This window comes from Podarcis cretensis (assembly GCF_951804945.1).
Source record: "Podarcis cretensis genome assembly, chromosome: 1".
NCBI classification, from domain to species: domain Eukaryota; kingdom Metazoa; phylum Chordata; class Lepidosauria; order Squamata; family Lacertidae; genus Podarcis; species Podarcis cretensis.
This window is the reverse complement of record NC_137170.1, coordinates 58,856,496-58,882,816: the sequence shown is the minus strand read 5'-3', so window position 1 is coordinate 58,882,816 and position 26,321 is coordinate 58,856,496. Positions and strand designations below refer to the sequence as shown.

At 40.8% G+C, this 26,321-nt stretch overlaps 1 protein-coding gene across 1 annotated transcript in view; it reads left to right on the top strand.

Moving 5' to 3' along the window:
- The window catches only part of EHF (ETS homologous factor), a 52,241-nt gene that overhangs the window by 3,672 nt on the left and 22,248 nt on the right, over positions 1–26,321 (top strand). Inside the window, exon 2 of the mRNA XM_079952556.1 lies at positions 23,176–23,275. Within this exon, the coding sequence (XP_079808682.1) occupies positions 23,179–23,275 (97 nt within the window). The 5' untranslated portion in view covers positions 23,176–23,178. The remainder of the gene's footprint in view (positions 1–23,175; positions 23,276–26,321) is intronic.

Below are 26,321 nucleotides of genomic sequence, written 5' to 3'. Positions count from 1 at the left end.
AGCACTACTCTAAAATGTGTACAGTTCTGAAATAATTTTTATCACAAAAAATAATAGTGGAATAAATCTTGAATGTTGGGAAAGATGGAGGGCACAAGGAGAAGGGGACGACAGAGGACGAGATGGTTGGATAGTGTCTTCGAAACTACAAACATGAGTCTGACCAAACTGCGGGAGGCAGTGGAAGACAGGAGGGCCTGGCATGCTCTGGTCCATGGGGTCACGAAGAGTCGGACACGACTAAACGACTAAACAACAACAACAACAACAAAATCTTGAATAGACTTATACACTTGTAAATTAAATATAGCTTATTTTCTGACCTATTTTCTGGGGTCTGTAAATTTAGCAGCAGAAATGGCTCCCATTCTTTCTGGGGACCATATCTCTGCTTGCTTCTGCTTGTTTTCTCTCCTGCATTCAGCTGACTACTCTGTTGACCTCTGCAAAGGTGTGTGTGTGTGTGTGTGTGTGTGTGCGCGTGCACCAGTGGACAGGGGACAGAATTTGTAAAGTAGCCATAGCAATAAATTTGAAACATAACTATTTTAAGATTTCACCCGTGGTGCCTGATTCCCTATAAACTGAAACAGGTATATAAGCTGTCCCATGACAATTTTTGGAGATGTGGTACAGATTATTTGTACAAGATATAGAGGATATAGAAAAAAATCAAGGTTGTTGGAGGAAAATTTTGGGCTACATTACTAGATATGAAATACTGATAAAACCAATAAATATTATTTTGAATTGTTTTGAAGGATATGTGGATGATATGCGAATGGCCACCAACCCTCTGACTGTGGAGGGGTGGTGAAACTATCTGCTCCTCAACATTATAAAGTTTTGTTGGATACAGCAATAACACAGTATGAGCAAAAGATAATGTGATTGAGAACAAATTGGTTGAGAAATGAGCATTTTTCATCTCTTTTTGGTGGTGATGTTAAACCATATTCTTTGCTTTCCTTGGTTTGAAGGTGAATTGTATTAATTAATTGGAAAATGATTTATTGTAATGGTTTAAAAAAAACTTTTTCTTTTTTAAAAGGAAAATGTCATCATGAACTAAGGAACTCTGAGATATGTTGTGCTTAAGATACCATATCGGAAAGGAACACTACTTTTTGTCTTTCAAGCAATAACGCCTAGTTTCAATAAAGAAATATTGCCATTTGATATAAAGTCCCTGAAGTACTAAAGAGCAGCTGTGTCAGGGAAAACTCTTGGAAAGCTGGATTTCATTTCATTACATTTTTTAAAAAAGGCTTTTAACTTATATTGTAGAAAAGTATTTCAAGAAATGGTTAAAAGTTGACAGCTAAAAAATTAGCTAGGCCATTTTTCAAAAAGAAATGTTTAAACTAGGGAATTAATTAGATAATTTCCATGAGTGCTTTCATTTGTGATGTCTTGTGAACATATGCGATCTGATGGACATACAAAAACATGTCTAGGTGAGTTTCCCTATTAATTCCAATTGACTGGTCAGCTCAATGTTATTTTTTCTTTGCAAACATTTAGCTGTCTTCTCTAAATGAACAAGGAAAGCCACAAAGGTCCCTAGATCAAGGCACACATAAATAAAGGTTATTGTAAGGTTAATTGTATTTCTAGTTCTCAGAAAGCATATATAACTCCAAGTAGTTGTGTTATTTGGTCAGCTTTTAAAGGCACAAAGTAAACATCATTAAGCAAATTAGATACATAGAAGTTGACATCATACAGTAAATGTCAACAGTGATAATAACAGCTTCATTGCTGAAGATAATACTTTAAAAAGTATAGTTCATTCCCTGCATATATGGATATAACCTAGTTTAGATCTCTGTTGTATGGACTTCAATCATGTCTGGATATATTTGCTTGACTGCATCAATATTTCAAAAAATGTCAGTTGTACCCTCATTTTAGCTTGTGAAATCCCAAATACCCCATTCCAAATTAAGGGCCGCACATTTCATTCCCTATGCAAATCTGTCTCATTTGACTGCAGCTATGAAATGGGCTCAGTCCGCATCCTCAAAGCATTAGTACAAATACTTATTTGTGTCTGGGTGGGATTAGAATTTTTCCTCTTTGATATCCTGCAGCAAGAGGGTGGCATCTGAAGGACCACAATAATGTTCTCAAGTGGAAGAATACCACCTGTTAATGTTTCAGCCATGGGAAACATATAATTGCAAGGTGCCTTCAAAGATGGGCAAAGGAAAAATAATGTGACTGCCTTTTCTAGACTGGATAGTTGTGAGCTGATGTGTCTTCTAGGGCATGTTGTGTGAGTAGAAGAAATGCAATTAAAGCTGCAATCCTATGCAAAGTACAAACAGGCTAGGACCCACCTAAGGCATTTTGGCACCTCAAGTGGACTCCAAAATGGCACCCCCTTTCTTGCCAGTGAAGAAAGGGTCAAGGAATACCTACAACAGGAACAAGTGGGGAAGAAAGATTGACAACTGGATCTGCTGCCCTGGTGGACCCTGCTGCCTGAGGCGGTTGCCTTGCTTTTGCCTCATGGGTGGGCTGGTCCTGAATAAAGTTCTACATCAGAATCTGCTCATCTGTGGACTCTGTCTCCTGAAGCATTTGCTTCAACTTCAGTATCAAGAAGTTGGATATTTTATATATAGTGGGTAATGTTGCTCTGAAATGAAAATTTCCTGCTCAACTCTGGTGCTCTAATTTAAAAGCCATAGTACACAACTATCTGAACTGGAATAAGAAAACAATTTACCCAGAGCTCCTAATAAATTAATTTATATCGGGGATGGGTCACAACTCAGTACAGTGGTAGAGCTCATGCAAAAAGTCTTAGATTCTGTCTAGTAGAGCTGGAAAAGACTCCTGTCTGAATCGCCAAGAGATTCTGCTGGTTGGTGTAGACAATATTGAGCTACATTGACCAACTTAGTCTGACTTGGACTATGTTCATGGAAGACAATCTTACTTGGCTGTGAGTGATCGCCAAAGAAGAAAGAAGATAAATCACCTTCCTAGCCTCTTTATCTTTATCTTCTTTATCTAACTTTATCATGTCACTACAGTCCTATGCAGATAGCTACCTATTTTCCAGAACTTCTGATTGCCCAAATGTTTTGGAATGAGACACAAATGATTTGGATGTAGTCCTGCAAAGACATAGTTAAATAAAAATGAACAGCTGTAAACAGAATCTAGGTAAAGGTGATGTAACTTGGACAAATGTAATTCAGACTTCTTTAGTATTACAATATATTACTACTGTATTGTTGTGACATTCTTTCATAATTAAACCCCAAACTATATGTAGAATGCAGCATGCTTAGGTTACAGGTGTATTAAACAGGAAGTGTAGTTGAAAACATGGCTTGTCAACTAATGGAGTAATTAACTATCCTGTTTTATATAAAAAGAGCCATTTTCCATTGGATGCAACTACTGGATTCCTAATTTAAAATAAATATGCATTTATTTCCTCATTTGGAACAGATGACGGGTGATAATGATCTACTTTAATGTGATGGCAGGAGTGCAATTCTAAATTCAAAGATCAAGAAGCTTTCAAAGTCTATCAACTATACGTTTATAAAACTATCAGATATAGTCTCAAAATGAACTATAAGGGATAAGGAGAAAATGCTGTGCGGTTTCTTCCAAGCTTCTTGGAGGAAAAGGAATTAAGGAGTAAAACGAGTGATGCCGACTTCACATATATACAGTTATGGTGATGGCTGCTGCTGAAACACCTCCGATCCGCTCTTTTGGAGTAAGATCTAGCAAAGCTTCTCTGTTCTCTTTTCTTCTGGAGTATTGGAGGACTCTCTGCAGCTGACCGTGAAGGCATACAGGGGGGATAAGGGTAACCAGAAATCCATTTGCACATATTGATTTCCATTGTGTAAGCAGGTGGACATCATTGGATGTCATCCATATAGTCTCCAGTCTAAGTGCTACATGGAGCCGTCTAGGGCTTCACTTGAAATTTTGTCTTGACTTTTATGCATACTGCTGAGGACATTGCTCAAAACAAGTACCTCATTCTGAAATCCTGAGCAAAGTGGTGGTGTGGTGATGTTATTATTATTATTATTATTATTATTATTATTATTATTACTCACCCATCTGACTAGGTTGCCCTAGCCACTATGGGTGGCTTCCAACAAATTAAAATAGAAAGAAGTTAGTAAGTATTAAGGAAATCCTAATGAAAATATTCAACTTTTGTTACTTGAGCAAGGTTCTAGCTAGTACTTTATCTGCACTGTAGTAATAAAAAAGATTAGAGCAAAGGAGTTTTATTAGCAAAAATCAATGTTAACATCATGATCCCAGAATCATGAAGCCAGAAGGCACCCTCAGATTCTACTACAGCTGCAGGGTACTTGCTGGTAACTGAATTAACCTGGTTTCTCGGCAGGCAGAGGAAAAGATGGGGGTGGGGAATGAAAATATGGTAGTCTCTGTTTGGGAAAATTTCTTCTCCAGAAGACAACAAATCTTTTCACAACAGTTCTACATGCTCAGGTTCCTAGTTATGTGTCCTTTGCTTTCTTATGTTCTTAGCCAAAGATCCAGCCAGGAAATATTAATATGATGATTCTTAAAGTGATTCAGCTATATTTAAAAGCTTTTTGTTGTTAGATGCAACCCTGAATTTGCATGAGTCCTAAATCAGCTTTGATATAAAACTGAGTTTGGGCGAGTGACTAATTTATAATACAGTATAATTGCTCTCTCATGTCATCTAAAGACCGTGTAAAAATCAGCCAAGATGTTGTGATTAGAAAATCCTATGTACCCAACATAATTGTCTCTTTTTTTATAATGTAATGGGTTTGACCAAAACATACAATTATTATTGCACAACTGCATATAAATGATTCAGAATTCTGTTGGTTCATCTTTGTGGTGTAACTTCAGAAAACTTTGAGAAATACAAGCATCTGACTGTATGGAGACAGGAAACATTAGCACAATCTCCATGGCATTTGAATGCAAAGTTCAGATGTTTGAACCTTTCTTCACAGGAATGAACCTTTGTAATATTTATAATATTTAGTATTATTTGGCATAGCTATAGTGAAAACATCCCTCAAAGTATTTATGAAGGGGCAGGGTCTTTCTAAGTGTGGCAATAGTGTTCTGAAGTCCCCCCCCCCCCCCAATAATCTAGGCTGACAGTTTTTCAATTAATTTGAAACACATCCTTTGGGTGAATTGTAAATATATTTTCATTTTGCCACAAGCATATACTCTACTGACACATGCATACTCTCAATTATTTTATATGTATCTATGTATCTTTTATTGCTTGTAAGTCAACTTGAGGGCCAGTTTGACCCAAATCAAATTGATGAGGCATAATTTCTGAGATAAACCAATAAATAATTTGAGTGTTTAAAAGTAAGTATAGTAGCTGGAGAGTGCAATTGCACTGTGGATTTTAGAGTTGTCTGATGTTCTTTGATGATATCCTCAGCATCTATTAGCAATCTCTAGTTTTCAGAAGTAGGATTCCTAAAATTCTGTACACCAGGTAAAATAGATACACCAGTTTATTAGATTGTGTAGTGGGGAATGCAGGGGGCTTTCAGTCCAGTGGCCTCATCCAGCCCCCTCTTGCATATAAGGAATCTTGATGCAATGGTGCAAGATGGAATTCATTTTATGCAAAACCACTTCTGTTCACCAGTAACCTGAAACAGCATAGTAACACAGAAAACTGTGTTCAGCTATGAAGCCCTCTGGGCAGGGGCGCCGACTTATAAAAAATATTGGGGGGGCAGGGGCCCATACCGACTTATAAAAAATATTGGGGGGGCGGGGGCCCATACCGACTTATAAAAAATATTGGGGGGCCCAAGACCTCCAAACCGCTGCTGCTGGGGGAACGAAAGGGGCGAGCCCTGGGCTACCCCTTAAGTGAACCTGTGAGGGCCCGCCCTTTGCGGCAGCCGATTGGCTGCCGCCGTGGGCAGTGAATATTAATGAGCTAGGGGGAATCCCCGCTTCTCGCGGGGCTGACGCCAGCCCCGCGAGATTGTTGATGGGTCGAGAGCCCGCAACCCCACCCCCTCTCTAGATCGGGAGTGGCTTTGTTTTAACTCATTACTGAATGTATTTTAAAAGGTAACTATCGTCAAACAAGGAAAATAAAAAATACCAACATAATTTTGTGATTTTACAAAGCATAATATAACTAATAATTTTCTTAAATTATTGGGGAGGCAGAGCCCCCCCAAACGAATTTTTGAGGGGGCTCGGGCCCCCTCAGGCCCCATGGAGTCGGCGCCTATGCCTCTGGGTGGCCTCAGTCAAATCACTAAGGCCAGTACATATTCAGTGGGGCTTAAGCTATCCAACCCTGAAAGAGGACAACCACTGTCTTTCTACTTAATTTATCTTACAGGGTTACTGTTAAACACTGCTCTGAACTCTATTTGGGAAGCACAAAATATAAATATAACAAATATATACATCCCAGTAGTTGGGAGACATTGTTACATTAACCATTCACTGGAATGCAAAAATTCACCACCAGTCTGAAGTAGTTTCCTTCCAACAGTATGACCATCTTTTAATTTTTTTTTGGCTGGATTTTGTTATAATTTACTATCCCGCTTGGCCAAGAGAATCTTGCCAATACAGTGGTACCTCTGGTTATGTACTTAATTCATTCCGGAGATCTGTTCTTAACCTGAAACTGTTCTTAACCTGAAGCACCACTTTAACTAAAGGGGCCTCCTGCTGCCGCCGCACCGCTGGAGCACAATTTCTGTTCTCATCCTGAAGCAAAGTTCTTAACCCGAGGTACTATTTCTGGGTTAGCAGAGTCTGTAACCTGAAGCGTCTGTAACATGAAGTGTCTGTAACCCGGGGTACCACTGTAGTGCAAAGATGTGGCTCATGCCTTTGGGGCATTTAACTCATGCAGTATGAATGCACATCAGAGGTGGGTTTATGCCAGATGGCTCAAACCCTACGTCTACATATGCTAGACAGAGCTTGCCACCCTAGAAGAATTTGTTCTATGTACTGAAAAGCTCCAGTCTCATGTGCATAGAGTACATTTTGACAATCAGGCACCTGCTGAAGCCCAGACAGGAGCCCAGACAGAAGCGCTGCTTTCTTCACTTCCACTTTGTACATGCGGTCAGTTATCTCCGACATAAAACACACAGTAAGAATCAGGGATATGATGTCTAGATCAGCTGCTGGCATTTCCTGGCCTTTTTTTCTTTCTTTTTTGCTGCTTTGCCAGCTTGGGATTTGAATGTACGTAGAGTTGCCAGTAGCACTAGTACCTTTGTATTTGGAAAGACAGGTGTTGGTACTCATAGGGAGGAGGAAAGAATGACTGACTCCATGCTTGCCATCTGGCTGTGGCTGTTTCCTCCTGGCTTGCCCCACCCTTTGGCCCTAGGAGCGTTCCTGAGAGAGCTGGTGTTTTTCTCTGGCCTGTTGTGTCTAGGTATAAATATTCTTTTTTTTTGCTGGAGTTGGCAGGGCCTGCTTTGGATCTACTTGGGACGTGAAGCTCACTGTTGTCACTTGTCCTGTTGGTAAGCTTTAGGCTCACTTTTTGTTGCATTTTAAATGAACTGCTAATTATTGAGTTGTTTTGTGTTATGCTGCAGTGATAATACAACTTCTGCCGTGCGTTATAATCATGTGCAATTATTGTAGACTGCTTATTTCCAGTAAATCGTTTTCCCCAGTAAATCACTTTGAGCACAAATGTATTTGTGGAAAATGCAGGTATGTAGCTATGAATAATTGGCTACAGACTTTGCCCTGGAAGCCAATTGTCCCGGCTGTGGTTACGTAATGTAAGAGAAAACACGGGGTGGAATTTAACATAGAACCAAGGAGATCATTCTATAAGTGCAAGCATTTCTGCTTGCTCTATGGAACAAACTCTCCTCTAACCCTCCAAGGCACTTTTCTAGGGGGGGTCCTCCCAACCATCCAAAATGAGTTTGGAGGGCCACACAGGGGCAGAAGACAGGGAGAATCACCATTGCATTAGCAAGAGTTCTTGTGCTGGATTCAGCTAAAAGCTGAATCCAGTCCACTCTCCATTTTCTTCTTTATTCATATGTTCTAGGGAGCCTTCTCAGCCCAGCAGACCAAATCCAGAGCTCCCCAGCAGGTGATTTTTACAGGTGGATGGCGCTTCCCACCTGTCAATTACCTGACAGCAGATGGTGGGCAGACATGGCTTGGGGGAAATGGCCCCCCACTGCTGTCCTAGGTGTGTGTGGAAAATGGAGCTTGAGGGGGCTCTTTGACAATCTGTTGCCTCATCACCTGGAGCTTGTTCTTATTCTAGCTTCCTGACCACATTATAACAAACATAGATTAGTAAATGCAGGATTTACCTTCCTATTTGGGGATGCATTTGGTTGTGGAGAATATAGAATGTGTGTGTGTGCGTGTGCATGCAGTTTTTGAGTATATTTAATTTAGCATTTTTTCAATGCAGTCTGCTCCTCTAAATCGTTTATTCTAACTTCAGACTTGTTCCTCAGATTTGGCCCCTTCCCACCAACAACTCTCTGTTGAATGACTGGGAATATTGACTGAAATATCAACAGCAAGGAATGCTTATATACAGAATAAACAAACTGAAGCCGTGTCACCCTGGCATCTGTGTCAATGGGTGGAAAAGACCTGCAGATGGGCAGCTAGCAGCCCATCTGTGCTTCATCTCATGTTCCTGTGACTTTTTAAAATCTGTGGTATGTAATTGCAAATCTACGCTCTTTGGGGTTTCATTTGGCAAGTTAGTTACATATCCTTTACCACGCTACAATGGGTCTCACCGTTCTCCTCTTCTCTGATGGATTAATTCAGCCTTACCTCCCTCACAGGGTTATTGTGAAGATAAAATGAGGTGGAGAGGAAATGTGTGCACGACCTTGAACGCCTTGAAGGGAAGGTGGGGTATAAATGCAAAAATAAATGCAAAAATAATACTAATAATAAATGCAAAGACAACTAGAGCAGTTGAATCTTTGCATTTATTATTAGTATCATTTTTGCATTACCCACAATTTTGGGTAAGGCATAAGTGATAGTTCCAACCATTGATCTTGACATGAAACAATTTTAGTTCCATGTTTTACATTGCTTTGTTTTTCAGTACATAGAGATCCCTAGAAAAACCTTTTGATGGCTGGCTGGTTGGACTGTTTTCTTTTCCCTAACCATGATTTGCATATACCTATTGTACCATGATCCTGAATTACAGAGAGCTTGAGAAGTCATTTGTTCCACAATGACTTCCCCTTTCATCACTTCCCTTTAATGCATTTGCTCATGGTATTGTCATTTAAGGGTAATAGAGCAAAGGATATGGAGTGAATGAGGGGAAAGCTTGCTCACACTTCATTCACAATTTGCACACTTGCTTATAGCTGGGCATTTGCTGTGTGCTGCTCGGGTTCTGGTTAATGGAAAAGGACAATGTCACATCTCATCTTGGGAGACTGCTCCTCCTCCAATGTTGGAAACCATGGGATATTCACAGCTGACAGTAGAAAGCCATATACTTAGGAAAACTCTGTGGAAAAGTGCTCTCATCAAACCAGCTCAGGTTGCTAAGGCCTTTTTTGGCTTTGTTTTTCAAATAGTCCAGCAAATAAAAACGTGGTGTGAGCTGTTATCAGGGCTAAGCAGCAGGTGCAAAAAATAATATAGTATAATAAATAACCATGCTGCCAAAAGGTAGGGTTAATACCCTTTGGAAGGCACTGAGAAGATAACAGAGAGCCATGCCAACAACTGAATTAACGTCCCTGTTTACGGTGAATTTTACCTTGACAACCCGTTTCCAGTCTTTTGACATATAAATGCTCCATTGTATTGAATCTAGTCTAATTTAAAGCAAGAACTGTGAGAGCTATTTTCTGCAGCAGCGTTGGAGGAGAAACATTGGGAGGGGGTGGGGAGAGGCTTCTTCCTTGAGCTGATGAGCATAAATACCTTTTCCTTTCACTGTTGTTGTGAGCACCACTGGTTTGACACATGTGCGGTTGGAGCCAGAGGAACTTTATTTGTGTGCCTGCTCCATATGAGAGGTCAGAAGGATGGCAACACGAGAATGGACCTTTTCTGGGGTGGCTCCCTGTTTGTGAAATTCTCTCCCCAAGGAGATTTCCCTCAAGCCAGGTGAAAACATTTCCTTTTAACCAGGTCTTTGGCTTCAGCTGATTAACTTTCTATGCCCTTTAAATGTGCTTTTGGGAGGGGGTATTATTGGTTTTGGGACACGGGTGGCACTGTGGTCTAAACCACTGAGCCTCTTGGGCTTGCCGATCAGAAGCTCAGCGGTTTGAATCCCTGTGGCGGGGTGAGCTCCCGTTGCTCTGTCCCAGCTCCTGCCAACCTAGCAGTTCAAAAGCATGCCAAAAAGTGCAAGTAGATAAATAGGTGGGAAGGTAATCGGCATTTCCGTGCACTGCTCTGGTTTCAGTGTTCTGTTGCGCCAGAAGCGGCTTAGTCATGCTGGCCACATGACCCAAAAAAACTGCGGACAAATGCCGGCTCCCTCGGCCTGTAAAGCGAGATGAGCACCAGAACCTCAGAGTCGTCTGCAACTGGATTTAACTGTCAGGGGTCCTTTACCTTTATTACTGGTTTTGTTTTGTTTTTATTATGTATTTTGTATTCTCACTTTGTGTTTTTATGTTGTGAAGCACACTGTAATCTTTGGATGAGGGGCAGTATACAAATTTAATAAATAACAACAAAATTTTATTCACACTTTAATCCCACTGAAATCAGTGGGACAAGCTGGCCATAACTAACTTAAGTCCCACTGATTTCAATAGAACTCAGGCTTGGCCAATGTCTTTTGGGTCACCCAATCTATCATTTTAAGGTTTTGTTTCTTCAGGGTGGCATTCTGCTTACCACTCAGACAAGTGCATGTGCAAAGGGGCTAACTGCAGTCATTTTTAACAGCACATTTCCTGAAGGTGCTGGTTTGATTTCTACTTACCGTATATGGGATCTGGAGACGTATTAAGAAAGATAGCAATGGCTGACGCCTTCATGCGTGCACTGACTTGACACTGCCTGAAACTGCACATGTCAAGCTGCCCTCAATTTCTTTTTATATGTTGTGTTGGAACCGCAGCAGCAAAATCTTATATTGCTTTCTTGATCTTAAATAGTATTTATAGAAAATGAGCAAACATCTAGCCAGCACACTCTTTAAGTCAACACCCCCTAGAATAAGGCATTGTATTGAAGTCTGCTTCTGGAATGCCAGACTATTTGTTTTAAAAGGAGCATGCTGCATTTGCAAGCACAAGAACATAACAAGAGCCCTGCTGCACCACACTGGACTTCTGTGCCCAAATGTAGGGAACGAGTGCACCAGCACTCTCCCACAATCGCTTCCCTGCCTCTGATCCTGCAGGTGACATATAGCCATCACAATTAGTATACTTTGGGTCCTATCTAGTATAGAGGTGGGGGAGAAACTGGATTCAGTTCCCATCTAAATGCGAAGTTGCCAAATTTGCACTTTGTGAAACCATATGCAAACTGAAACGCACTCCTTCAAACTTTGCCATTGTCCCCATTTTTCACTGCAATTCAAGAAATGCATATGCTAGTTTTAAGTGTGCATATAAATGTATACGGCAGTGAAAATAAAATTCGAAAATTGCATTAAAAATTGTGTATGTTGGGAGAAATTTGCACTAAAATGCTGATTACTTTCCCCCCCCCAAAATATTGCAAACCGATGTGTTGAAAACCGAACTTATGAAAGAAGAAGGGGGGCCACTAGGGGGTGCATTGGAAGATGGCCGACAATACCATCTCTCCGACCCACACGGGGTAATTAAGAGGCTGTTATGGGAGTAGGCAGCCTCCCTTGTTGCCCCAAGGAAATGGGGAACACTGCCATTGCCTGTTGTGCCCATAAATCACCCCCTAATTCGAAAGAGGGACGCAGGTGGCGCTGTGGGTTAAAGCCTCAGCGCCTAGGACTTGCCGATTGAAAGGTCGGCGGTTCGAATCCCTGCGGCGGGGTGCGCTCCCGCTGCTCGGTCCCAGCGCCTGCCAACCTAGCAGTTCAAAAGCACCCCCGGGTGCAAGTAGATAAATAGGGACCGCTTACCAGCGGGAAGGTAAACGGCGTTTCCGTGTGCGGCTCTGGCTCGCCAGAGCAGCGATGTCACGCTGGCCACGTGACCCGGAAGTGTCTCCGGACAGCGCTGGCCCCTGGCCTCTTGAGTGAGATGAGCGCACAACCCCAGAGTCTGTCAAGACTGGCCCGTATGGGCAGGGGTACCTTTACCTTTTACCTTAATTCGAAAGAAGGGGGTGAGGGCCCTAGGCAGAATGCCCCCGTGTGGACCTCGGCTCTCCTGGACGCTGTCTCTGATCGCTCACTAGTTGCAGCAATTTGGAATAACTAATTATAAAAGAAGCACATGCACATATTTCAAGTGAAGAAGGGGAGTGAAGACTGCTAATTTAAGTGACCTCTGTGAAAGAAGATGACAGGCTGGAGAAACAGGAATATTTTACGATGAAGATACACCAAAGGCGGGGTATGTTGACAACGGGACTGAATGGGGGGGGGGAGAGAGAACCTTTTTTTACTTTCCTTCTATGTGATTTACAAGAACCCCTCCTCATTAGAACCGTCGGTTGAACTGACCCAAGCAGGATGATTGAGGTCTGTGTGGAGATAAACTTTAACCAAAAGTATGCTTTATGGAGACCGAGAAGCAATAAGAGCTTTTGGGAATGGCACAGCAATTAATTCGGAGTCGCCATCTTGCCAAAGGATTTATAGCTGGGAGGAAGAACGGATTTGTTTTCAGACTGCATTCCTAGTGAATCTCCTCAGAGGTTTTGAGAAAGGAGGCAGATTGGTGAAGATTAATGACGCTAAGACTGTTTTGATGTATGGAAGTGATGTTATATGGAAAACGTCTGGATATGGCTACTGGATAAAAAAAATAATATCCACGCAGGATTACAAACTGTTCTAACCAGATTGCGGAGACTATCAGAGGTCACAAAGAGAAAGGAAAAATATATGAAAATAACAACAAGAGATGTGGAAAAATAATAAGAAAGGACTGGATAGTACTGTGAACATCATAAGGTTAGATTTGTGGACATTAAAACAGCAGTAAGAAGCAAGAAGTTGATTGGATCCCTTCGGAACTTGAAATATGGGTACCCCCAACAAAAATTTAAAATTCGGCTATGTAATTTGGTTTGATTTGATGTGATTGGTCGGTTAATAAAAAATTATTCTTAAAAAAAGAAAGAAAGAAGAAGTGTGCATAATGTTATGCACCTTTATCATGTCCCGTCTTGCCGCCTGCCCCCCCATGAGCCAAAAAGCCTCAAATGGTGTAACCTTTCCTCCAGCCCTTGATCATTTGAGTTGCCCTTTTAAGCTATTAAGCTAGACAGTGCTCTCCTTCATCACGAGAATGCTTTCCAGAATATATAAAACTAGCATGAACATTCGTAACAAAGACAAAGAAGATATTCATTCTACCCAAATGCCAATATGTATAAATATTTACATGACTAGCAGCCACTATTTGAACTGGAATGGAACCTTCCACTCCCACTACTGGGATTTTCCCCCCAATGTGAGAGGGAAATCTGGATTTGGACCAAAACTTTGACAAAGGATGGAAGCCCCCCGCTAATGGTTTTCCAGCACACATGCACCTTTTTAACTTTTAAAAATCATTCGTGCAATTGCACAGTGTCTAGTTTGGCCCTAAGATTTTTCTGAGTATTGTTATCTTACCATGCTCATTTGAGTAGGTGACTTGCACAAGCAGGAATCTGTGTTTTTGAGCTGGCACTTATAACAGCTAAGTGCTAAGCACATCTAAACTAAAGATAGCTATGGACAGCTTCAGACTTCCCTTCAGACTTACCCTCCCATGGAATGAGCCCATTGGATTAATGGGAAACCACATGGGGGAAACAATAGATACTTTTGACGTTTTCCTACGCCACAAGAATTTTAATCAAAATGAACAACTATGTACAATCCAGAACATGTACAATCCAGTGTACTGAGTATGATGTCATCCAGATGTTGTTGGATGACAGCTCCCATCACCCCTGACCATTGGTCATGTTGGAACACTTACAGGAAATAGTAGCATTCTACATATATTTAAGGCTAACCAACCAGTCTAGAGGAATGTTTGCTCACCTGTGTTATGAAGTAGAGACAGCTTTGGGGTAGATTCATATAAATGTAAGACTGATAGGAAGAGAAGCTTGCTTATTCAGGAAATAGCTACATACAGCATCATTATCAATGAAGGTATTTACTTAGCAGGCCAAACTTAACGCAGTTCATGATCAATCTCGCATCCATACATGCGTCATCCTTTTCAAAGGTAATCTAAGCTACTGGCCACCAGCTACTAACCACTGGAATGAATGCCAGCCCATCTGTGCTTTACCTGAAGAAATGCTTCTGATTGTTTGTCTTTTTCCTTATATAGTGGTACCTCGGGTTAAGTACTTAATTTCTTCTGAAGGTCCGTTCTTAACCTGAAACTGTTCTTAACCTGAGGTACCACTTTAGCTAATGGGGCCTCCTCCTGCTGCCGCGCCACCGGAGCACAATTTCTGTTCTCATCCTGAAGCAAAGTTCTTAACCCAAGGTACTATTTCTGGGTTAGTGGAGTCTGTAACCTGAAGCGTATCTAACCCGAGATACCACTGCAATTATAAACTAAGGAGGCAGTGCATGAGTAGGTTAGGGTTATCCTGATTTTTTGCTGATTCCCTCTTTCCTCTACAGCCCACTACACCGTATCCCATGCCATTATGGAGGATACAGTAGCCACCAGGAATGGCTTTTGGGAAGGCATGGGTGACTAGAGTGGGGAGAGAGAGGCGGGAAGTCCGCTGACTGAAATCAGGTTCCAAGTCATTGGATTTTATATCCATTCCATTTAACTTTAAGGGCTTTTAAAAGGTTCTCACAATAATAACAGCAGGTTAGTTACTGCTGCCATCAAAGATGCTAATCTTTTCATATGGAACAAAGTGTTATATTTTAGAACAGTAATGTGGATTGATAGGGACCTGCTCATATTCTGTACCCCTTCTCTGGATTGCTACTGAAACTCATTCTCGGAGCACTCTGTGCTTCAAGCTCCCTCTTTTGTCCTACTGTTCTACAGTCAGCGTTCATTTATTTCTCCACGCATTCCTTCTCTGACCAACGCTAACCCTATTTGCTTTTTATTAATTCGTAACCTTCCGATCTCTTGCCAACTACAATCCATCTTCCATTTCTTCACCATGGGCCATAGAGCTGGGTGCCAATGACTTGTGCCCTCCTTGCAATGAGTTTTTGTTTTTTGCAGTTGTGTCTTGTGCCATCACCACAATGCCTCACAGGATGGGAGAAGAGAGGCTGCATGGGAAGGCAAAGTACACACAGAGCTCCTACCTGCCACAATGGTCTCATGCATCATTGCTTGCTCAAATGTGCCAAGAGTTGGTGGGTGGGGTTGCAGGACTCTGTGGTGCCCTATGACTAAGCCACGTGCAGGTGCTGTGCCTCAGGGGAAGGATCATGTCCTTTGTGTTTTATATCTTGGTCCCATGTGAGTCCGGGAACGATCTAGTTACATTTTGTTCTGGAATCCATCGTTGATGAATAAATATTCTAATATGATTATATTTATTAAGGTTGGATTACATATGAAGTTTGGAGTGTATTGACTTTCTTTATTGTAATCCCAGCAGCATGTGGCTGAATAGGTTGGATTTGTCTGTTTTCAATACTGATGGGCCAGCAGAAAGTGGCCTCTTTGAACGCTCTAGTTTGATGGAAAAAGTTGCTCGATTTATTTCTCTGGAAAAGTGGGAAGTTAGAGTTGAGTAAGCCGAGTTGAGTGGCATCCAGCGAACCCCAGTAATTGTAAATTGTAAGCCTAACACAATTGTCGTATTGCAGAACATATACAGTACTTTCTCCAAGCACAATTTATCATTTTATTTACTTGCTCAAATGTTTAAGGCATTAAGGCACCACCACTCCAATAGCATAAGAAAACATCTTCCTCAAGATCTCGCTCCTGGTAGCCAGTTCATATCTCACAGGCATATATGTGAAATTAAGAGTTTTTGCTCCAACATGCATCACTTTACACTTGTTTGCATTATTAACAGGAGGAAAAAGTGCAAGTCCAAATACTCATCCTTGGGGGACTTCACTTTCTACATCTCCCCATCAGGAGAACTTTCCGTTACTGATCCACAAGAGGATCTCTTTTCCTAGTCCATGATTGTTAAACTTACTCAGGAGTATCTGGTGAGGTACCTTATTAGAAGCTTTTTGAAAGTCCAAGTGCACTATTTAAACTGATCACCTCTATCTATATGCTTGTTGACACTCTCAGAGAACTCAAATAGGCAGAAGACATGTTGGCTCTGCTTCAGCAAGGCTTATCCTTCTATGTGCTTCGTTATTTTATCTTTAGCAATAATTGCCAAATGTTCTAGGGCAGTCATTTAGAGAATCTAGAAATTTTACCTCATTGTCATGACCAGTCGATGTGAGGATAATTGAGGTTACCCAACATTGCAACATTCCCTCTTTTGGATACTTCATTCTTCAGTCTAATACTGTACAAAACAATCTTGTAATTGCCTCAAACTCCTGTCAGATAGAATGCATACAATACAACCCGTAATCTCCTCCAAAAGCATTGCCAATCCTTCCTCAGCTCTCAGCAAAATATTGAAATTTAGGATCTGAATTCAGTGAGCTTCCTCATTAGCAATTGTTCATTTATGATGAAAAACATACATAAATAATTAAAATTACAGATCACCTTATGATGCATATATGTTGATCAGTCATATGCATATCTTAATTAAGAAATACATATTCAATCCTACAAAAACAAATTAAAATACTACAAGGGCATCAAAAATATATTTACATAATTTAAACATACAGTTTATTAAAAGAAAACATTGCAGACCACTTATTCCTTAGCATTTTCTAAAACTAAAAGACTCAGGGCTGGGTTCAATTAAGAAGAATTGAGCTCTGGGGCCAGGGCAGGCTGTCATGAATGCTCTGGGAGTGAACCTGAGGGAAGGCCAGTTCCCAAGGGAAGCCCTGCATACAAGTCTGCCTGCCATTGGCCAGTCTGAAGGCAGGCTTGGGTCCAATTCTTGGCCAGCGAGGTGAATATTCAGCTGGCTGGGAAGCTCCAGCGACCAAAGGCCAGGCCAAACCATGGTGGGGGTTGCCAGGCCTGCAATTCACCCAGGCCCTTATAAATTCAACTAAGCCAACGTGCTTGTGGAAGCCAGTGCAAGGAATCCCACTAGTGCAACAGGGCTTCCCCTGCCCCGACACACAAAATTGCTCTGGGAGTTTGGGAGAACCCCAGAACAGCATGGAGGAAGGAGAGGGGAGATGGCTGTGTTTGGCAAGCAGAAATGCTTGTGGTGACAGAACATTGAATTTCTCCCTCTGTTGTATCTTCATCTGCTGGGGTTATTTTGGTAGGGTGATCAGTTGTTCAACATTGCCCAAGTCCCTAAAGGTTATTCTGACTACAGTTTTCAAAGTGTGGCGTGTAAACCAGCAAATGGCTAAAATTCCTGCACAAGGGTGATATAATCCACTGGGCCCACACCTTTCAAAGTTGGAACATAAAGTAGAGTATTGGTAGCCCACAAATATCTCTATTCTAAAACCAGGAATTGGTGGTGCAAGCACCTAAATCAGAACAGTTTGGACATCACAGCTAAACTACTGTTGTTGAACGAGTCAACCTTGTACACTCCCCGCACTGTGATAGTATTGTTCCCCACATAACATTCCCAGTGTTTTGGTATTACACATGTCCTGATTTAGCAAGATGATCCAAATTGCCACTAATCAAAACAGGAGTAATTGATTTCAGATGTACCATCCGTCATCATCATTGTCATCATTTGTTAACAGGGTAAATTAAACATATATAAACAATGAAACAGAAAATGGAAAACAATCTATAATGCAAAGGGTGGAACTCAATGTGGCTGTAATTGGACTGTTCTGTCAGTGCCAAACAGAATGAATTCCCCTCTCTTCCCCTGCATGCTGTTCTGGTGGTTGTCCTGTGGGAGTAATAGATAGCACACAGGGTGGAAGGAGAGGAGGAAAACCCCGTTGCACTAGTATGCCACATACGTCTTTGCACTGATTTGCACTAGTGCACCAGGTTAGTTGAATCCAGCCCAGACTATCTAAAATGCTCCTCCAATAACATAATAATCACAGGTCTTACCCACCCTAATAAAAGATGAGAACCACCGTCTTCACTATCTGAGGAAAGAAAAGGTCTTAGCCTTGTGCCTAGAATGATGGTGGTAGTGCCAGGTGTGTGTCCTTGGAGAGAACATTCAGCAGATCAGCATTTCTGGGTAAATGTACCGTATTTTTCGCCCCATAGGACGCACTTTTCCCCCTCCAAAAATGAAGGGGAAATGTGTGTGCATCCTATGGGGTGAATGCAGGCTTTCGCTGAAGCCTGGAGAGCGAGAGGCATCAGTGCGCACCGACCCCTCTCGCTCTCCAGGCTTCAGGAAGCTATCTGCAAGCCTTGCAAGCCCGGCAGGAGTTCCCGCGGGCTCACAAGGCTTGCGGGCAGCAGCCTGCAGCCCTGGTGAGTGTCCGCAAGCCTTGCGCGCCCGACAGGAGGTCCCGCCGGGCGCGCGAGGCTTGGGGCGGCAGCCTGCAGCCCGAAGCATGCTTAGCCCTCCGGAGGGTGCCCCGTGCTTCGGGCTGGGGAGGGGAAATAATTTTTTAAAATTCATTCCCCCCCAAAACCCCCCCCCCAAGGTGCGTCCTATGGGCCGGTGCGCCCTATAGGACGAAACATACGATAAATAGTCTTAAGCCTATGAATTCTGAAATTTCTGTTCGACTGATGTGTGTGTGTATTGCCTGAGAAATATATTCGTGTTTCTTATGGATTACTTATTTATTTCAATGCATTTCTAAACTGCTTCATAATCTTAAAATCTCTAAGTGTGTACACTATGTACAATACAAAAACAATGTCCATGAAAAACAAAGATACTGCCTACAGTCAATAAATCAGTATAAAAACGTAAATGCAAATAAGGCAGATTAAGGGGATTAATAGACAAAAATCAGGGTCCAATCTTATGGGTCAAGGAAAGCCTGGACGAAAAGATAAGTCTTTGCAAGACATCTAAAGCAACTGATTTTTGCTGCTTTGAGTATGCCAGAGGGAAGGCTATTCCACAAAACAAGGGCAACAGCAGGAAATGCCTGTTTTTAGGTCCCCAGCCTATAATATTCTGTAGGGTGCGCTACCACAAATAGATTTTCACCAGATGATCTAAGTGATCTTACAGGTCTGTACAGAGGAAAGTGGTATTTTGGGTAACCTGGTTCTGAGTTGTTGATGTCTTCATATGTTAACAACAAGGTATCGAATGTTGCCTGGTAATTGATTATTCATAGGAATATAGGTTAGCACAATGCTAAGGGGCATTGTTGTAGTCTAAGATGCTGAATGAAATATTGTGGCTACTGGAAATGCTTCTTAAAAAGTAGAAAATTTTATGACAGGTCTTCATGGGATATGGGCATCCATCTATCTCAGGACGCAGTGAGGGAGTGTGCCTTTGGGGGGTGAGGTTAATCTGTTAGAGAGTTAAAGTGCCTGCTGTGGCTGTAGAGACCAATTCAGGAGAGACTTGTTTGGTTGCAGCTGGGTTAGTTGAAGGTGTCCCGTTGTCCTGCTGCAGATACACCATGGCGTTTCTTCCTCTGCGCTCCACCCAGCAGCCATTCCTCCTCTGGTCACTGCTATGGATGCACAACCTGTATGTCTCCAGGCACTGTGGTCGTCTGCAAGGGATTCCCACACAGAGTGCCTGGTGCCCAAAGCCAGCTTCTCATAGAGCACACATCCTTGGGGATCCTGCCATTTTCCATTCGGTGGACATGGCCAAGCCAGCTAGAAGTTGCCAAGAAAGGAGTGCGAACATGCTGGGAATGTATCCTTGGGGGGAGCACATCTTTGTTTGAGACTCTGTCCTGCCATGCAATGCCCGAAATCTTCCTGATGCATGTGAAGATATTAGTAACCAACAATTCTTATGCAACTTCTTGCTGGGCTTTGCCTTCTCTTCTGTGGATATAGCTATTTCCAAGAACTTTCAAATGAAATGCAGCTAGCTGCCCCACCTGGAAGGATCAGGAGGGCTGCTAAGCCAGGGTTTGGACTCAAGTGCTAGTCACCATATACTGTAGTCCCATTGCTCTTCATGACTAACATTGGTTGGATTGGGGCCATTAGCTGTGAAACAAGTTAGTTGGTTATATTTCTAGTCCCGTTTTCAGGCAACTATTATTTCCCAGAATTTCACATTAATCAAAAATAATGAGAGACAGGCCCTGGATTCAGGCTTATGAGCTAAAAGACAAGAAAGTAGGGAGGGAAAGATATAAAGAAGGAAGGTCAGTGTGACAATGTCAAAACAATGTTGTGGGTTTCAAACCGGAATTTTGCTTTCAGTTTGGCCCTGGTCTGGTTTTGGAAGTAGTAAAACACAGCCTAGGGAGGGGGCTTTACAGAGAGTTGGGATGACCATCACATCTGCATCCCTGCCGTGCATGGTGGCCAGGGCAGAAGGTGGGGGACACACAGATTGCTACACCAACCTGGAACTGGTGCAATGTTTGGGACTGGATCAGGACCAGTATTGTCATGTGACAACAGCCTGCCTGGTTCAGGATCCAATGGACCCTGAGTTGGTTCTGGCTCACCATTTCCCTGCCCCTCAAAAGTACTGTTTGGGGGCTTTATACAGCTTGTCAACAGTGGCCCACCCACCCACAGGTTTGGGGGAGGAGGAGCTCAATGCCAGGTTGGTGGCTGGTAGGTCGTGAGTGGAAGCTACCAGGGCTCCAAATTACCCTTCCCCTGTCCAACGCAAAGGATGTTTGTTAGTAAAACTCCACAATACTTTTGACCAGTTGTTTTTTTTTTATTATTATTATTATTATTATTATTATTATTATTATTATTATTAAAGATTTTCTTGATTTACAAAAGTGTTTGCAATGTCTCTCGTATTTTTTTCCATGTAACATTTTTACAAATCAGTTTCATTTTTTGAGACATTAGGAAGAAAAGGGGAAAAGAGGTGGAGGAGGGGCAAGATGGGTGGGGGTGGGGTCAGGTGGCGATGTTTCTATTTTACTTACTATATGCAGGGTTTGGTGTCAGCGTTGCTTGTGCAGGTTCTTTGCTGTTCGCTTGTGTTCCTTTGGTGGTGAGAGAGGTTGGGGTTGGCCTAGGGTGTTGTTATTCATTTGTGGTTGGCTGTGGTGGTCTTTCTTTTCATGTATGAGTGGGGTGGGTGGGTGTTTTGGATCAGGTTAGCCATATTGATTTGTATGCTGTTGGTGGATTTTTGTTGTTGTCTTGTTGGGCTGTGTATGTGATAAAGGGGAGCCATACCGGGGGGAAGGCGTCTTCTTCTGTTTGTCCCCATGTCAGTTTCAGTTTATTAGTTAATTTTTCTAGTAGGGCTGTTTCCCATACTATTTGGTACCATTGGTCCATGCTTACTCCTGACAGGTCTCTCCAGTGTCTGGTTATGATACTTCTGGCTGCTGAAAGTAGGTGGGTTAAGAGTTCTTTGTGGTGTAAGTGGGCATTAATGTCTTGGAAGGTGTTTAGTAAGGTCAGTTCTGGGGTAGTTTCTAATACTTGCTTGGTTATTTTACTTATTTCTTGCATGTACAAATTTTAAGAAAGAGACCAGTAATTCTATAAAGCATTGAAAGCTTGTTTAGAACCATCTCTAGATTCCCTGAAGGAAACTTGGGAAACAGATGCTGGTTTAACAGTTCATATGAATCAATGGTGTAAGCCTTAAGATCTATTTCAATGTCATTTTGAAATACTGTATTGTTAGACTGATCCAGTGAATGATTGCATTTAGTATTCCCATGAGACTCTGGCAGAAGAATTTGGCAGTGGATAGTAAATGTTGGTTGTTGCCATGTGGCTCCCAGTGCTTTTCTAATTCATATGTTATGGAGCTGTTGTTAAGCCTGAAAGTTTTTCATAGATTATAGTATAATTCACAGGGTTGTATCCATGGGAAGCATGCCTTTTATGCAAAAAATCTTTGAAGTATTTCCTAGAGTCTGGGATTGAGAAGATGCACACACATCATTGTTAAATCAGGCTTTTCCGTTTTTAAAAAGTCTCATAATACTTGACATCAAATGTCTCTCTAAATATACAACATTGCATTTCTGTTTTGTGTGTGTTAGCAGTCTGAGAGCAAATAGTGTTTATTAAGCATAGCAAGGTAAAACATTTTGATAACATTTAGAACACTTTCTTACATTGTCTTTCTGCTTATTTTTGGTCCAACTTTCTGTCTAGTTGGCTATTTGTTAATCAAGGTTAATATTTAGCCTGCATTTTATGTTGACATAATATAAATGTTGTTTATTCCAGATGTCTGCATATATGACTGAAAATAAGTTTTAAAATACTTTTTTAAAAGAGTGCACAGCTGTTCAGAACTTACTGTATTTATGGCCCTTTATTCCAATGTTTTAATGTTTAATGTTATCAAGAAATTATTGCACAAATTGAGGGAGCAATCCAAATTTAGGGAGCATGTGCTTTATTTGAGGGAAAATATGGTTTTAGTATAGTATATAAAGCTTTTAAACTCAGGTTTTGGAGCGTCAAATAACACTAAATACATTTTACTACTCAAAGAAAGATCGGGGGAGGAAATTCAGCTTTCTTTCTTTCTTTCTTTCTTTCTTTCTTTCTTTCTTTCCCTTAATGTCTTTCAAATGGGAATACCGTATGTAAAGGTAGGTTGCTGTCTTTTTTTTTGTTTAATTCTGCTTCCTTCCTTATTACAGCTTACTCTTTTATGGATGGGTGGCTGTAGAAACTTGATTCATGCATATGAAAATCAGGCACAGGAATGTTTTGCCAGTAGGAAGTTTTATTTCAGCCAGAAAGGGGTTGTGGCAACTTGTTCCTAACCTGGGCTGTGGCATTTACCATTGTTTGCTTTTGATGGGATATTCTTGGTATTTGTGGAGCAAGAAGTTTGAGCTAAGTCAGCTGTTTGGTTCATTTGCAGATCATGATTTTAGAAGGAACTGGCAGAATGAGTCTTAATTCAGTCACAAGTCTTCTCCACGAGCAGCCATCCTGGACAGATGGATACCCCACATGTCATGGTAGGAAGAATTCACCCGTGGTGATCTGTGAATCGACTTGGGAGTTGTAAACCTTTATCTTGCCGTTATTCCACTGGGGGGGGGGGGGAACTATCCAGTCTACTTTACTGCAGTATTATTGTTTGCATTACAGTTTTACTGTATTCCTTAAAAAAACAAAATAAGAAAATTCCACGCTACCAAAATGGAATGCAGTGTAACCAATGCAATTTATATTCTATGGTAATTTATTATACCCTATTTATTCTTGCTATTTATTTGGAAGATGATGATTATACTCTATATATCACAACATTTTGGGGAGGGGGCAAGAATCTCTAAGTGGCTTAGAAATTAAAAACCAAAAAACAGTAAGTAAATGATAAAAATCCATTAATTAAAAACAACAGAGTAAATGAACAGAATAACTATAATATAGTATAGTATAATTATAATATAATATAATATAATATAATATAATATAATATAATATAATATAAATTTCCTGCAAAGGAGTGTACTGTCAACAGCAGCCATGATGTATACTGCTCCCCAATAAACACCACATTCTAATCTAGCCATGACATCAGGAGAGATCATTTCTACAACTTGAAATTCTCCATTCCAATTCTGACTGTTTTAGTTAACACTGAGTGGTGGTTGTTGGCACTGAAACTCAGGATGCCACCTATGGCCAGAAGTTATTTGGGGTGAGATAAACCTCTTCATCTGGCACAGGACTGAAATCTACACTAGACTTGCTCTCAAATAGGTCACGTATGTAGGACAGACTCATTAAAGCCTTTCTGTCACTAAATGCTAAGCAATTAGACTAAAAGCCCCTAATTTCTGTATGTAGAAATATATTCAGGTGTTTATTGGAGACAGCAGTTTCCATTGAGTCTGCTGTTTACGGTATACATTTTTTCATGAAGTTTATTTGAGATATCTATCTATCATCTATCTATCATCTATCTATCATCTATCTATCTATCTATCTATCTATCTATCTATCATCTATCTATCTATCTATCTATCTATCTATTTATCTATCTATCTATCATCTATCTATCATCTATCTATCTATCATCTATCTATCTATCTATCTATCTATCATCTATCTATCTATCTATCATCTATCTATCTATCTATCATCTATCTATCTATCTATCTATCTATCTATCTATCTATCATCTATCTATCTATATCTATCTATCTATCTATCTATCTATCTATCTATCTATCTATCTATCTATCTATATCTATCTATCTATCTATCTATCTATCTATCATCTATCTATCTATCTATCTATCTATCTATCTATCTATCATCTATCTATCTATTCCCCTAATTTCTGTATATAGAAATATATTCAGGCTGTGAATCCATGTAGATTTAACTTTTAAAACGTTTTCCTTAACTCTAAATAATCCATTTATTTATTGCATTTATATCCCACCTTTTTCTCCAAGCAACTCAAGGTAACATACATGGTTCTCGCTCTTTTTATTTAATCCCCACAACAACCCTGTCAAGTAGGTTACGATAAGAAGCAGTGACTAGCCCAAGGGACCATGAACCATGGCCAACAGGACCTAGTCTGACACTCTAACCACTAGCTCACAACACTACCCTTAAACCTGGTCACATAAAGTAACTATTAGTCAGTTTTCTTCTGACAATTCACCATACAATTATATTTCTCCAAAATTTTTTTTAACTACCTCTAAAAGAATTTCTGGTTATTTTATTTTAAAATCCTCATAACAAACTCTTATTGCCAACTTTCCTTTTATCAGCAATGTTTCCTCTTGAAATTGATGCTTCACAGTTGTTCCAGTTTTTGAGTTGTCTGACAAAAACAGAATTTCTCAGTAAGGATATCAGATTCTGAAACTTCTTAAGATTCACTTGTAGTTTTGAATGCAAACACACCTAGGTTTCCAAGACAGATCTTCCTCAAAAAATCACATGAAGTGTAGAAAAAAAGAGTCCTTTGCTTGTCCATTTTTTTACCAATTTGGTTATGCGTATGGGTGTTGCCAGATGGGGCAAATGGGACAGGTTTTGCCTACCTAGAAATATACTTTGCCCCACTTCTGTCCTCCCACCCTGATCCCACCTCCCCTGGTTCTGCCACTACCTATGCATTATTTAGATTTAGAGAAGCTAGACTACTCCTTATATAAAATGTGGTATAGAATAAAACCCTTGCAAATGTGATCCTCCAGACACAATGTAAATAAGTTAAGAGAGAATACATATATTCTGAGTGTATACGTCTCCGTGCTCCTGTGTTGAGTTCCTTTCAATTTTCCCAACAACTGGGAACATGTTGACTATCTTATTTTATTGCATAATAAAGAACTGAGGCCACCATCACAGTTTTTAAATAATTCAATCCTCTGGTAGTCTGTCCACTTTGAGAAACTATTGCAGGCTTTAAGTGATGACTTGCTAGGAGAGAGACTGCTTGCCTACATTTCAGAAACACAGACTAACTCCAAATTGACAGTGGGATGTTTAATATTTATTTTTCAAGCCCTGTGTGCTTGCATGCCCAGATACATGTGCATACACAGATATGCACAGTATTGTTTACTTTTCAGGTGGTTGTTTTTTTAATATAAAACCCCCCAATATTTCAGATATTGTTTTGTTCAGTATTGGTATACTTATTAATATTTGGATATTTAAGAAGCAGCTTAGAGTTTGGCCTTGAAGTCCAGGGGAGGGGAAACATTTCTGCAAATGTCAGACCAGATCTAAAATATGCATAATACTGACTGGCTAGCCCAAACGATCTTGCCAAGAAATGCCCCTTTGGAGCAGTCTTGGAGCAGTCTTCCTCTTTTTATTAATAAAAGCTGATGAATGAATGGATAAATCACATATATATATATCCCTGTGTTTTTAATGACATTATTGTAAATCTCCTTGAGATAGATGTAAAAACCGATTCAATCTATCAATAACAATAGCTATCAAAAGGTGTGTGTCTGCCATTTCTGCTGCGAAGTCAAGAGGAAGTCAGTCAGTATGTCTTGTTCGCTAATATGCTATCTG